We start from the raw sequence: 15,458 nt of genomic DNA, 5'->3' as shown, positions 1-15,458 counted from the left end.
ACTGACACCGAGGACTTGTGCTTGTGCTGTGAAATTACTTGTGCTTAATAAATGAAATAAAGAAACGATAAATTAACGGAAATGAAGGTGGATGAAAAAACAACTTGCTGCAGGTGAGGTTTTTCATCCACTTTCATTTACATTAATTTATCATTTCTTTAATTTATGAAGCACAAGTAATTTCCCCTGTGTTGTGCTCGGTGTCGGTGTTTGTTGGCTTCTTCTGATATGATCATTATGCTTGGTAGATAATATAATATTGAAATGCCAAAGTTGCTTTGGCCACGTTATATTCTTTGACTGATTTATTTGTCAGAAATTTGGTACTTGCCAAGTGCAAGAAACTGTCGTGAAACATTTCATTCGCAGTATGCTTTCTATCTTAAATCATTAAAAACTGCAAGACAGCATTATTGCTCCAGAGCTGAAAGTGATGCAGTTTCACTGGTACTGGCACCAGTGCTCTTTACAAATCTAATATTTCACTGGGTGCTGACTAATGCCAGATTCCTTCCCCTTTTTTTGGTCGCGAAACTGCTGCCTCAGTTTCATCTAGAGCCAACGCCTGCCGCTAGAGGCGCGACTGTGCATGAGTGGGCATGCGAATGCTGCTACTGTTGTGGGTGTGTGTGGGGCAGCCTTGGCTTTATAGCTTCCTAAACTTCCTCAACCGTTGCTTTACTTTCACGTACCTACTTATAACATTCCACATACATCAATAACAGCCTGAGCGTGTCTTCTGCCTTGAAATGAGCCCCCGTTAAAAAAAATCGTAGCGGCTTGTACATGCAGCTTTTGGTGGTCAAAAAAAAAATTCTGGGATTTTACAAGCCAAAACCCCGATACGCTTGAGACACGCCATAGTGGGGGACTCCAGATTAATTTTGACTACCTGGGGTCCTTCTATATGCACCTAAATCTAAATAAACGGGTGTTTTTTGCATTTCGCCACCATGGAATTGGCAGCCGCCGTGGCCAGGCGGTGTGTCCAGATTTGTTACGCCGTTCGGCTCGACGCTTTGATAGGTTCCAATTTTTAATATTTGCCTGAATTTAAACACTGCGCATTCACAACAAAGTGCCAGTACTGTTGCTTGCAAACAGCTGGGCTACTGCATCCTCGCTCACCCCTAAGTATGTGCCAATTTTCGGTTGCACGTAGCGCCAGGTTGTTCGCCGAGCACAGCTGTTCACCTTCTGTTAAACTGTGAGCAGTATCTTATCAGGAGATCAAAACAATGCAACCTATACTGCAAGGGCTGCTTCCATAGAATGACTTTAATGACAAAGAAAACTGAGCTGCTCCTTGCACTTCAGATCTCTTGGCAAAGCAATGCCATTTCTGAATGCAATTCAGGTAGGATAATTGTAGGACAAACCTCACAACTAAATGTGTCGTGCGACTTTTAGCGTAGGATTAAGGTGGTTAAGGCATAGGATTAAGTGAAGTGTTAACACCTGAAGAGTTGAAACTGTATTGCAATTAGGCAATTCTCTTAGCAAGCAGTCGTTTAGAAGTGTCAGTATTCCCAGCACTTATTCATGCTGCTTGTGGTTTCAGTGCAGAAACAAGACTAGCTATTCTGGTTCTTAATCTGCAACTATTTACAAGAGGTTAAAATATTCTAATCGCCGGTCCTGATATTATCATGGTCGATAAATTGGGGAAAAAATGTTGTAATTTAATCGTAAAAAGAACTGAGTCACTTTGAGTGCTTCGCCCTTTGGGTGAAACTGTCACCTTTTTATCTATTTATTTATTGTAAACATTGGCATTACAGCCAAATATAACAGATTTTGTGGAGGTAATTGCTGCTATTTCAAGTTCTTATGTGCCATCAGGGAGCATTAACTTTTGAGCATGTAAGATTTGCTTAGTAGTCTACAGAATCCTGTGACAGTCAAAACTATGTGCTTCAATAGTTTGAAATAGTAAATCTAGGAATTGTGGTGTTCACGCATGCAATGACTGCACAAGTCATAAAGCAGTACCATGAGTAGTTAAAACATCTAGAACATGATTCACTCAGAGCCTGGAGAATTCAGGAATCGATTATCTCCTGTTCCATTTTATGAATATTCGGCGAGACAGCTGAGGTCGGTGCCTTGCCCAGTGTTTCCACAGCGATCGGTCTGTGTTTGGTACAACTGTGTTTGGTCTGTTTGTCCGGGTCAACAATACCGATCAAAACATTTTGGTGACAGAGAGAACGGCGCCAAAAGCAGCGCTTAATGAAAGTGCAATAGGACATGTGTGAAGATCAGAGCAGTTAGCCAAAGGAAGGTTCATGTCGGATAAGTGTGTTCATGCATTCGCATATGCAGTTCCAAACTTTCTGTCAGTATGCAATCTTAACCCTTCGATGGGCGATTTTTTTCGCCAAATTAGACTGCCCAGGGTCGATTTTTTTTATTGCAGATTCCAATTCTTCTTAGGGTCTCATTTCAAAAAACATTTATCGTAATTTTTCTAGGGTGACCATAAAGTGAGAAAAAAATAATTTGCGTTGGTATATATGTACTCTTCATTCATGAATAACAGTAAAAAAGGAAATAAACTTATAAGAACTAAAAATTTGATTAATTGTTATACACATTAGTTCAAAGCTTTGAAAATGCGCACACGAGAATATTTCGCAAGACTCAAATGTTCCTGCTCTTAAACTAATGTGTACATCCATAGTGTAATCGAACTGCGTAGGTGTGCACACTCAAGAATACTCTGTGGTTGTGTGCTCATTAAAAAAGCAAAGCGTGTGAAAAACTTCCGTTAATCTTCATCTTGTCTCCAACCAGAGGCAATTGGTTTTCGTGAAGTGTCCAAAAATAAAAGCAACGGAAACGCATGCAAGGCGGCATCCTTCCTATGCGCACCTTTGTGAGCACTAAACGAGCTAGAAACAAGCGGTAACCCTTCGAGTGATTAGTAATAAGATAGCCATCAGTTTTGCAAGCGAAAGAAGCCGAAAGCGCCTGCGGAACAAAAGCATAACCGCCACCCGCCCGTGCGCCTGCGCCAATGCACGAGTGGTAGTATATAGACATGCTGGAGCAAACTAGCTCTAAAACAAACCATGCAACGAAAACCAAGACAGGGAGGTGCGTGAAAATTTCCTGTATTCCCACATAGTGGCAGCACATGATAGAAAAGAAAAATTTAGGAAATTGGCACGCTTTGTAAACACCAGAGGGCGCCGTATATTTACGTCATTGACCGTCAAAGGGTTAAGCACATAAATGAACTTCTACGCATGCTTGCGGTAGTAGCTGGCTGGTCGCTTGTAGACCCAAATGGCGCTTCGACAGCCGTCAAATACTGTACATGTAATTTTGAAGCTGAGCGTTCATTAGCCATTCATATGAACATATAGCCACAAGCTTTTTCTACAGGCAAATTTCTAACAGCAATAAATGATTGAGACAAAGACATGTGCACTCACAGCCTATGGTGGCCTCTTGTTCCAAACACTGTTTGTAGATTATCATCAGTCTTTTGCCGTAGCTGCGAGCATTGTTGGTGAGTGCAATACACATTTTGTGTCTTGTGGTAAAGCATCTCATAGCACATGTCATTTCGAATGCACCTAAGACACTTGCTGTCTCTTTTTGTCTTATGCCTGACGACACAAATTGTTCTAGCGCAGTTGTAATTTTTTGCCTGTCTTATGCCTGGGCACTTGGCTTTGTTCTTTCTAACCTACCAATTTTTAGGCAGCTCTTTACAAAAGTTGCCTACCTACCCAAATTAGTCAGTTTGCAACATACCCTGCGTGGTATATACCGTCCGTGCTAAGACGAGCTTAATTGGTTGCTCCTGACTGTTGACCTGTCTTCCTTCACTGTTCAGCAGCAATTACTGATTGCACAGTAATAACAGCCTGCACGAAATGGCTACACGTTACTGCTGTGATGCCCTTAGTGTTCCAAAAAAGCCAATTTTTCTGCTCCAAATCCCAAATTGGCTTGACCACTACTGCATGTTGGATACAAATTCACTTTATCTACAAGACAAAATTTGTTTTTCATGTACATCGATTATTAGGTGAAATAAGGTAGTAAAATGCCACTAAGTACACGTTTTGTGTCGTAGTGCTCCTGCATGGTGCCATAACTTCACACCATAATTTAGCAGTGATTCACTGGCAGATATGAAGCAACTTATATACTGATTGTTCTAGGGCAACAGGAGCTTGATGATCAAAGGGCAAGGTTCATTAGCCTATGATTTTGCAAATTGTAAAATCAAGGTTACTTTCTCCTCTGTTTTCGCTGAGGGGTTTCTTCGTATGTACACATACCCATATGGCTGAACCATCGTGAGTACTCTCTTGATGCTGCACCCCATGAAGACAGCAGAAAAGAAGTGCTGCCCATAGGAAAGCACGTAAATATTTTTGGGTATTGTTTTCAAAAACTGAAAACGTCACATTTTTTACTTCATGTTCTTTTTTTTTTTTCGTGTGTGTTAAGTGAACTTTCAGACTAATATGAGCAGTGTCATCATGCCTAGCTTTATTAGTACACATCAGCAAATTTCTCTCTGTAATGTCAGTGACATAAGGTGTGGCATTTTGAGTAAACTTCACTCAAAACGTATACTCAAATGAATAAACGTACCCTCTAAGCGTGACCCTTGTAGTGTTTCTGGCAATCAAAACAAATCTCGGTGCATCTTTAAAACAGCCATGATGCCAACAAACTGGTGAACATTGAGTGTATTCATTGCACTCTAAATTTATATTAGAATATTTTTTGTATTGCAGTTGACCTTTTCATGGTTAGTGTGTCCAGACTATGCTGCAAACGCATTTGTCAACTGTCGCAGTGCCTACACTAGTGTGCCGAGTGCTGACCACTGATGATGCCTGTAGGCCGCATGGTCGGCAGTCCCTATTGGCATTGCCGTCCGGAGGGCTGCCCATGATACCGTGAAGAAGTAATTTATTATTCAATAATCGGCGTAATTATGTGGACAGACGAAAACCAGTTCTATGCATGGGCATGTTGTGCCAACGCCTCTAGCTAGGAGACTTGCACGGTACCGTACTGCAGCACATTGCGACGTCCAACGGCGGGCATCACTCGGGTGCCTGCACTTGGCACAAGTCAGTATATTCTAGATATTATAGCATGGTCAATGTGCACAGTATACGCATAGTTTTGCCTTGTGTGTGCGTCTCGGCAGTTAACCAGAGCATTCCTCCATGTTAGTATTTCTTTTTAATGCTGGTCACATACAGTTGCCGACCGATAATAACGGGGACCTCTTGATGTCTGAATTATAGTTCGACATATTGGATTCACCAGAAAACAAGCGACTTTATTCCACAAGTGGCAACAAAACAATTTGCCGTGCTGTACTGCACAAGATATTCCATCTTCTCGAAAAGTGCAGAGACCGGTATACCAATAATTCTGGCTTCGGCCTAGTTGCGGTGGTGCCTATATGGTTAAGCATCTGAAAAGCATGATGGCGTGATGGCAGCCTCGGCAAAGAATACAGGGTGTGTCCGGAAAGTAATGCAATTTTATCTGTAAAAAAATGTTCATTCAAGATATCATTACAGATGTTTAGAATTCTTCGAAGTAGGCTCTTCTTGCATCTGCACATTTTTGCCAGTGACTCTGCCATGCACTGTATACATCCTGGAAGGCGTCAGCGGGAACCTTTTTTAGAGCCTTTGTCATGGCGGTTTGGATGGCTTCGATAGTCCCAAAACGGACTCCTTTCAGGGCGCTCTTAGTTCTTGGGAAGAGAAAAAAAGTCCGCCGGAGCCAGGTCAGGTCTATAGGGGGGGCTGGGGCAGCGTTGCCAAGTTGTACTTGGCCACGAACTCCCGTACACGCAGGGAAGTGTGGCTGGGAGTGTTGTCATGGTGCAACTGCCAGGTATCAGCGACATCCTTTCGTGCTTGGAGGACCCTTTTTCTCAATCTCTAGCGCATCCACGTAGTAGGCAACGTTGACTGTCTGACCTTGGGGTACGAATTCTTTGTGAACCACACCCTTGGCATAGAAAAAAAGACAGCATTGTTTTCCACTTTCAACTTGCTCATTCTTGCCTTTTTGGGGTGAGGGGACCAGAGTTGTGCCATTTGGAACTTTGGCGCTTCATCTCGGGAGCGTACTCGGATACCCATGTTTCGTTGCCGGTAATGACACTGTCCAAGTAAGGTTCAATTTGCACGCGTTCCAAAAGTGGTTCTTATGGTCGTCAGTCAACAGTTTGTGGACCGGCTTGGCGCACACTTTCCGCATGTTCAAATTGTCACTTACAATGTTGTGCACGGTGATTTTCGGAATATTGAGTCTCTGCTATCATCTGCACACTCATTCGACAGTCGGTGTTCAAAAGATAACGTGAGACACATTTTCGTCACTTTTGCTCGTTGGTCGTCCAGAGCGGGATTCATCATCCACATCTTCTCGCCCCCCTTTAAACGCCTTCAACCACCTTGAAACTTGAAAATATGACAAAGCAGAATTCCCATAAGCTTGCTGAATCATTTGGTAGGTATCGGCAAGAATCTTATCGAGTTTAGCACAGAACTTAATCGCCTACCGTTCATGTGCGGATGCTATCGCACGTCTTGACAGAGCGCTATCAGAAGGGTCACGGAAACAGCGTTCCTGACGCTCCCGGAGCTTGGAGCTCGCTGCACACAATGATGAAAGGCTACGAGTTCCCCCATCTAACCCAACCAATCCGATCATGGTACGTCCAATAGCAGCGCCGGAAAAAAGAAATTGCATTACTTTCCAGACACGCTGTATAACCACCGTGTGTGTGAGTACGGCATCTCCACGAACCCTGTCGATAAGCATCTTCTGCTATCTGCTTGGCAGTAAGTAGGACATAGTGCCGTTGTAAGCTTGCTGCATGCTTTTAATAGGCGATATCCCAAAAGCACCACCATTCCCTGCCGCCTCTGAGCCGGAGCTCTTCAAGGGCGCATCGCTTACGGAAATGAAAGCAGTGCACTGTCGCAGTGTTGGCATAAGAGCTGCATACATGCACGGCCAGAAGCGGTGTGGCCATAAAGAAAGCTGACTACACAGACGCTGGAACCTGCTGGCAAATGCTCATATGATAGCCAAGCATAACTGCATACTGATGCCGTGCGATTAGTAGACAATGCGCTGCACACAAATTACACAAGATGATCAGCACTATGCGGTAGCAGGTACCTTGTTTCAATAGAGTTTCAGCTTGTACATTATTGGTGGCAAGCACAGGTGGACTGAGAATTTTAATGGATGGGTGGGAGGCATGAATGTGAGTTACTTGACAGGTGGTCTCACCTCGTCGTGAAGAGCTGAACCAAGCAAACGCTGAGCTAATATGCATCAACCAAGTGCATTCTACTTGGCTGCTGGTGTAACTTCTGCGCCACCAGGTGGCTACACTGCTCCATCCGGTCACGTTTCTGCCATTCTAGTAAAACACTGTCTGCCTGGATTTACTGGAACACCGGACAAGCTAAAACTCTATGGAAGTGCCGTTGGTTTCGTTCAGTAGCACATTGTTGTACAAACGTACATCGGGGAAAGCCGAACAAGTCATCCGCTCTGCCGCTGTGCTCCCTGCCCAAGTTTTGGAATGCTGCTCACCTTCTACTGCACAGTCATGTGACAGATGTGCAATTTTTCACCGCTGTGGAAGAAATGCAAACTGGTAGTGTATACTTTAGGTAACACTTGCTGTGGCATTGCATATATTTCTTTGTAAGCAGTGGTGCAGCGCACATCAAGAGATGCAAATTTGTACTTGGCAGTTACATACTATCGTTAAGTGCGTAGTTGTGCCGTGTTGCTGCCAGGCACATGTTAACATGGTTTTACTGTAATGGAACAAATACAGTGTCTATGGCACCAGTGGCAGTGCTACGAAGCTGTTCAAATAATTGAGCTTGTCCACATAATCGGCCGGCGACTGTGAACTGCACTGCAATAAGAAATATGTGCTGATTGCCTGCGTGCACTTGTGCATCGCAACTGGCAGTTGTATGCTGTCTAGTTTTGTCACTGAAAACATTTGTGTTTACGAAGTCCTGGATGCAAAGATTTTATTGGAGGTGGGTTGAGGATTGTTTGAACAGTTTGAACTGTCTTGTGACGTCAGTGAAATGCTCAATATTTAGGATTCATGTTACAGCTTAGTTCCATTTATTGTGCATAATTTGTTGTTTGATCGCCATCTGAGAGGCCTTGTACAATAATTCCGTATTTGTTTATGAAAGTTGCATTGGGTGCCAATACTGGTAGAAATTAACTTTTATTTATGTCTGTGCAGGTAAGAAAGTTATTTTTAATACAACATGGTTTCTGGATGTCATCACTGAATGTGTCTTTCGTTAATGTTCGTTATTAATTTGGTGCGATTACTTCACCCATAGGGTGGCACCAACAAGGAAGCAGCCCTCTTCTGCCGTTTACATATGCTACAAGGTATCGTGGCCTTTCACCAGGAGCATTATCCTGAGGCACGGCAGTATCTACAAAAGGCAGCTGCTCTCATTTCACGGCTCAAGCTTGACGACTCGAAACTAGCACAGGTATGTTCTTGTGGGACGACCTTATGCATGTGCTGTGCAAGCAGCAAAGTAATTGTTTGGCATCCCCCATGTCAAACCTTAAATTGTGGGCATAGCTTTTGCCACTTACTTTGTGAGTGGCTCATTGTATTATTGCACACACCATTCTCTGTAAACTAGCAATGTCTGATTCCAATGGGATAGTCTCATTACAATATAATATGTGACCACCCACTGTTTTTTTATTGTCATAATGCAGTAAAACCTTGTTAATTCAGATTTCACAGGACTGAGAAAAATGTCCAAATTAACGAATGTCGACTTATTGAGGGCATCAAGAAAACAAACAAATGCTTGTACGTCAGTGTACTTTCCTTTACTGAATGATCAAATCGTGTTCTGCTCTGCTTTCGTGCAAAATAGAAATCTGCAATTCTCGTAATGGCGTGACTGATCGGTGCTCGTAGCAGCGAAGGCCTCGTGACTTCCTTCGCAGCACTGCCACTGTGCGTGCGTTCATCTGACGCACGTTTTTACTACCATGCGCACATCCTGATTATTTTTTCGCCAGTGAGCTGGTCGCAAAGAAATCGTCCATCACGATGTAGCTGTTGCTCTTCATCCTCGACAGCTTTGCAGTAAGTCAAAACTAAACAATTTGCCACAACTGCTGCGGACGAATCCGCAGCCGCTGTCGAGGTGATCATGGACGGTGACGTGGTTCTGAGGGCAAGTGACTGACGCATGCACCAAGTCGAAACAAAAGTACCGTATGCGGCAACCACTGCGGACGAACCTGCGGTCACTATCAACTCTATCATGGCTGACGACTACGCAGTTATGAATGCACATTACAGGTTCGTGTACTGAGTCAGACTGAAACTGTTTGCCCCAACTGCTACGGAAGAAACCGCGGCAGCTATGGACGTGATCATGGACTGAGTGCGTAGCTATGAAGGTGGGGTGTAGCAGATGCGTGCAGAGTCAAAACGAAACTTTGTTTGCAGCAAACCGCTGTGGACGAAACCGTCGTGGCTTCGATGCAGTGATGGTCAGCGACTGCACCGCAACTATAGTTACGAAGGCACGTCCACCAACGTGGCAGTAAATGCAAGAATAAAGGCCTTAGCATCTCAAATAGACATGAGTGTTCCGGCAATGCTGTCCTTTACGTATGATTTCCACTGATGACTATGGTGATGGGGAGATACAGAGTCCGCATCTCCGTTTCTGTTGGACGCTAGCACCATTTTTGCTCTTCTGCATAGCACATTTGCGGTGCTCTGCGCTCGCCTAGCTTGGAGAGTTGACCAAATTAACTGATGTGCAGCCAAACACATCCGAATTAACGATAGTTTACAATAAATTATGCGTAGGCCTGCTGGAATTAGAGCATGCGTCTGCCATCGAATTATCGTATTTACTCGCATAATGATCGCAGTTTTTTGTCAAAACGTTGACGCAAATTCAGGGGTGCGATCGTTATGCGGGGGAAGTTTTCCATGACAAGAAGTTTTTTCATCCTGCATTTGCTGCGGGATGACGACAGGACAACAAACGGGCGGCTGCCGCTGTAACAGTAGCGGCCGGCGGAGCAAGCCAAACGCACCGAATGCAATTTTTTTTTTCTTCTCGCAAGTGCATTGCGTGCATTAAAACAGTTTATTCCGTATCAGTAATGAATGATATCGTTAATATCTGCACATTTGCGGCAATAACGTAGCCATGTCCACTTTGAGGGGACAGGAACAGATGTGCGCGCTTAGCTGCCAGTGACATAGAAACACAAGGCGGGCGTGCTGTGAAAATTGCGGCATTTGTCTGCACTACTATCCTAATATGGCACGTTTCCACTAAGGATGGGCAAATATCTTAGCTGTGTTACAAGCGTCGGCGTACACTTCTAACGGGGTACACTTCTAACGTTATCAGTGTAAATGTGGCTACTATTGTTGACACTCGTGATTTGTTGCGTGCCCACGAATGCATACGAGAAGAATCGAAAGGTGCCTTTTTTTTTTGTTTTTGTTGTTGTTGACCACAACCCTTATAAAGCCTATAAATAATAAAGCCAAGGCAAGTTTGGTTGTAGCTTTCTTTCTTTTTTTTCCATAGAAGTGCAGAAAGTGATGGAAGAAATTAAATGGGGCATCTGCTTAATGTTTGGTGCATGCAGACGCGCTTGGTATGTCTTGAAGAGTCGTTCGTATAACATTCGGCAGATGGTAAGCGCGACCATCATTAGCTAGACATGGCACACGACATACTGCTGCGGCAAGTTCGGGGTGCGATCATTACATGGGGGGGGGGGGGGGGAATAGAATTTTGACAAAATTCGGGGGTGCAATCATTATGCGAGTGCGATCATTATGCAAGTATGTACGCTAATAAGGTTTTACTGTACATTCAAGCAGATCCCAAATATCTGCCAAATCGCTGTTTGTCAAGTTGATACAGTAGAACGCAATTGTAAAAAACCCCCGTGTAATGACTTGCTCTACGTGCATCAAACACAAACCTACTTCAGCAATATTTCTTGTTATAGCGAACTTGAAGCTGGATATATTGAACTTTTAGCACCTACGACCTGCATTATAACGCTGCTTGCAGCATGAGAGCAACTTTTTTTCGAAGCGTACTTTTATGTGATTGTGCACACATTTTTAAAATTTTTTTTAAGATTGAGGTTAATGGTATGTTCCTGCATGGTCAGTTTCACAGCATTGTTGTACATTGTAGCTGTAATTGTCATGCTCAATGACGTGTAATGGGCCAGTGTATAATGAACATGTTATAAAGATTTGTTGTAAATAGGTAGGTTTGAATGTATTTAGTCACTTGAAATGTGTAACTATTCTTACTGCACTAAGCAGGTAATTATACTCTTGTTTTATACTCGCGCCGTCTTAACAGTAGTACCTCTATAGCATGGGGAGGTGATGCTGCAGAACCTGCTGGATGCCCAGCTGGGCAGAGATACATCAAAATTGTATCATTATGCAGATACGCGATACTAGAGGATAAAATGCATTTGATACGATACTTGCCATTTACAGCTTGGAATACTTTGATACGTTTGTTACTTTCTCATTGAAACTCCACTGTAGGGGCACTGCAAGTTAGCAAGTTCATCTTCTGCCTTTCACCTTTGTAAGTAGTTTCACTAACACGTAAAAATCTTTTTGATGTTCTGACAAAGTACATCATTCCACAACAATCTGTGGGGCTGGCAGGACTTCCGATCACCCGCCGTGGTTGCTCAGTGGCTATGGTGTTAGGCTGCTGAGCACGAAGTCGCGGGATCGAATCCCGGCCACGGCAGCCGCATTTCGGTGGGGGCGAAATGCGAAAACGCCCGTGTACTTAGATTTAGGTGCACGTTAAAGAACCCCAGGTGGTCGAAATTTCCGGAGTCCTCCACTACGGCGTGCCTCATAATCAGAAAACCCCATAATTTAATTTTAATTTTTTAGGACTTGGATCGGATAAATAAAGATACACTGTGCAATAAGTTATTTTTTTATGCTGCCTTTATCAGCGGGATGTGGCACTGCTCTGTGCCCGATCATAGAATGTGTCCGCATTTTATTTTACCCTGTGTTTCTACTATAGTTTGTTTTATTACGCACTGGTGCTACAGCTTCACGAATTGCACCAAACTGTGTAGAAAGGCGAACCCTACTGCATTGTGTTACATTTCAGCAAAACATGAAAAATCTGCAACCTCTGTGCCGAAAGGGTTTTTTGGCCGTTTTTAGTGTTTGGATTGGAATTATGAACCAAGTGTCCACTTCCTGCTTTTCACTTGGCTTGCCCACTGTAAAAGCCATCTATAATATTGTTTGCAATCGCTTTCACAAACCTGCTCCAAAATGACATGCGCCAGTAGCATCACTGACTACGTAATTGTCCCCCACTGCAGTGCACTATTCCGTGTGTTCCAGCTGACATAGGCAAACTGTTAGACGAAAAAATGACGAAAAAGACATGGTGAAAGATATGGCTCCATGACCTATAGTGTTCAGTCGTCCGAAATGTTTAGAACAAACCAGCCTAGTGTCACTCTCCTTTGCCCAATGTGCAAGTGCTCTGGTTCTTTCAGGAAACGATGAAATGATGTGTTGTCTTTCCACTGGGATGACACGCATAATGGTACACAGCAAAAGACTTTCAGCATCCTTTTTTCCCCTTTCTTTTCTGTGCTTGTGCACTGTGGCATCACAATTTGAAAACTACGAGACATTCAAGGCTTGCCAGGATGCGAGACCCTCTTTCACTTCGCGCTTAAACCTGGATGAGTTGGTTTTCAATGCTGCTGCTAGGTGGCTAGTACCGTATTTGCACGATTGCAAGTAGACTCGAATGTAAGTCTGCCCCTCCCATATCGTGCGTGACCGGGAAAAAAGAGCATACCCACGGGCGCATTCCATAACGAAAATTTATTAGTAGCTTGCATGGCTACTGGACTACTACTCCTCACTAGTGCTGCCATCGTCATTGCTGCTATGGTTGCGAAGCACGTAGCCGTCCAGTTAAATTCTGCATTTGCATACATACGAAAGTCCAGAGCCATCGGGGAGGCTCTTTTGACATGTCCAGTTGGCGCAAGTTCGCGGTCTTCTGCCGCCAGCCACTCATACTCGCGGTGGAGCAGGTCCTTAAAAGGTGAAGATCCAGGCTTGTTTCATGACCATGTCGCACGTCGCTGGCAGGGACCGATCGCGCATTTCGGCGACGTACGCCGCAAGCTTAGCCTTCAGCCCCGGAAAGCGTCCCGACTTGGCTTGCGGAAACCTCCTCGCTTGCCGTCGCAGGTGAAAATTTTGCTTCGCTGCCGTCACCACTCTCGCACCACCCATTAAGAAACTTCAAACTTGCGGCTCGCTGCGCAGTTATTTGTTTCTTCAGCGAAAAGGATGGCAGCCCTCTTCAACGCCACTGTGAACGAGCACCGAATGTTTAGTGGACTCTGAGCACTCATGACGACTGAGGAAGCACGGAAGTAGCATGTGGCTGGCAGTCATATGGAACGCATGAAACTGCAGAGCTACTGGGAAAGCCGCTAGCGTCGCTGTTCTGAGGGTGCCGCTGCAAATAGAACAGCGGCACTTCCATGAACCATCGACACCCCCACACGAGTTCTGTGTGCGCTGTAAAACTCAAATGTTGAAAAACCCTTCCAAAAAGTGAACAAATGCGGGGGATAGCGGACAGCTACGGGTGGGGCCGTAGAGCAATTGGAACTATGTTGTAGCTCCCGTGATATCCCGTTGGTCTTGCTTTTTTTTTCCGGTGCCATGTTTTGGTTTCGATTGTAAGTCGACTCCCCCCCCACTTCAGATTTTCAAATTTTAAAAAGGTCGACTTACAATCGTGTAAATACGGTAATTACATGGATTACTTGCTCTGTGCTGGCTATGAACATGCGCAGCTAAAGCCCTGTGATGTGCTCCAAAATGTATTGACCTGTCAATCCAGGGTGGACAAAGCACTTGTAGAAATGTGTACTTGTGTTAAACTGTGGGGGGAAAACAAAGGTGTGTAGGCGTCAGCATTCTTCCAACATCACGCCAAGAGGACTTGTCTTTACAAAGGCAACAGCATTGATCCTTAGTAGAGTTTATAAGGCCTTCTTTCTGAGGAGGGGCTTGCAGTCATTGTAGTTCGTGCTTTCAAAAGTGGGGAGAGGATTTGGTGAAGAGTGGACGTCAGAGGATGTAAGCAACTTTGCTGGTGAGGGAGTGAGGTAAAGAATTCCTTTGCCTGTAACTGAAGTGATTGGAATGGTGGCTCGCAGAGAAATACGGTACCTTTCAAGGCCTCATCTTAAATAGTGCTTATAAAATTCAAGTTTTAAAACAGGGGGTATAAGATGTGAGTGATTCGCAGAATAAAGGCTCAAGTGAGGAGCACATTGTATGAAATTCGATATGCACAAAATTACAGCATAGCCACAAATTTACAATGTACTATTTTGTGAAGAAAATGGCATACGTTGCAGCAGCAGGGAAGAGTTGGTTTGGTGCACAGTTAGTGACGAACATACTTCTGCCCTCTTTATGCTTTTTCAACCGCATTTGGCACACTGTGCACACATCCCGTGTATGTCAGGGGTTAGTGATACTGCGATAACGGCATTTACCATGTGGTCTGCTATGTCATGACTTTGTCATTGCTGTTAGAAATCAAGCCAGGACAAGCTGCAATGGAGGTGAATGTAATTATTTCTTGCTCTTATTGTTATGTGTTTAGTTCCCAATTAGCTACATATGCACAAATGGTAGTTAGTACACCTGCTGTGGAAGCTCAGTGGCTGCGCCGTTCTGCTGATTGCAAGGTCACAGTTCGATTCCTGGTCCTGTTGGCTGCATTCCACTGTTGCAAAATGCAAATGTACTCCAAATATATGAGCACATTAAAGGGACCCAGGTGGTAAAACTTAATCTGGAGCATTTCCTCTACAGCATCTAATAGCCCCAGTGTTACTTTGGAACATTAAACCCAAGTTAGTGCGATATTCTAATATTCAATCGAATACTTTTATGCTATGTACTCTTTGCTTTGGAATTAATTTCGGTATTTGAAGTTTTCAAAGTAGTTCAATGCATCTTTCCATGTATGAACCGCACCCCCAATTACTACAAACCGGGGGGAAAAAAATCTGTGAAAATAACTGCATACAATGCCTAAATCTTTGTAAAAGCAGGCTCCATTCGCTGATGCAAAAATTGTCCACATCATATCTTTGGCCAGGTACTCTGTTCACCACCTCTCATGGTGGAGAATTTACCCTAAAGATGATTTCACTGCAGCGTGGGCCGCACTGCCGTGAAACCATACTTCGAGGTGAAATTCGCCTAGCCATAAAGCCACACCTGAACTCAAAATTCACTTGTAACCTGCGCACGAATATTACTTTTAAAT

At 44.0% G+C, this 15,458-nt stretch overlaps 1 protein-coding gene across 2 annotated transcripts in view; it reads left to right on the top strand.

The window, feature by feature from the left end:
• LOC142566812 (NEDD8 ultimate buster 1-like) overlaps nucleotides 1–15,458 on the top strand; it is a 74,445-nt gene that overhangs the window by 42,268 nt on the left and 16,719 nt on the right. For both annotated transcript variants that reach the window (XM_075677705.1, XM_075677697.1), the window contains exon 7: nucleotides 8,397–8,555. In XM_075677705.1, the coding sequence (XP_075533820.1) occupies nucleotides 8,397–8,555 (159 nt within the window). The remainder of the gene's footprint in view (nucleotides 1–8,396; nucleotides 8,556–15,458) is intronic.

The sequence above is a fragment of the Dermacentor variabilis genome, chromosome 1 (genome assembly GCF_050947875.1).
Source record: "Dermacentor variabilis isolate Ectoservices chromosome 1, ASM5094787v1, whole genome shotgun sequence".
NCBI classification, from domain to species: Eukaryota; Metazoa; Arthropoda; class Arachnida; order Ixodida; family Ixodidae; genus Dermacentor; species Dermacentor variabilis.
The sequence above is the reverse complement of the archived record's forward strand: the minus strand, read 5'-3'. Positions and strand labels throughout refer to the sequence as shown.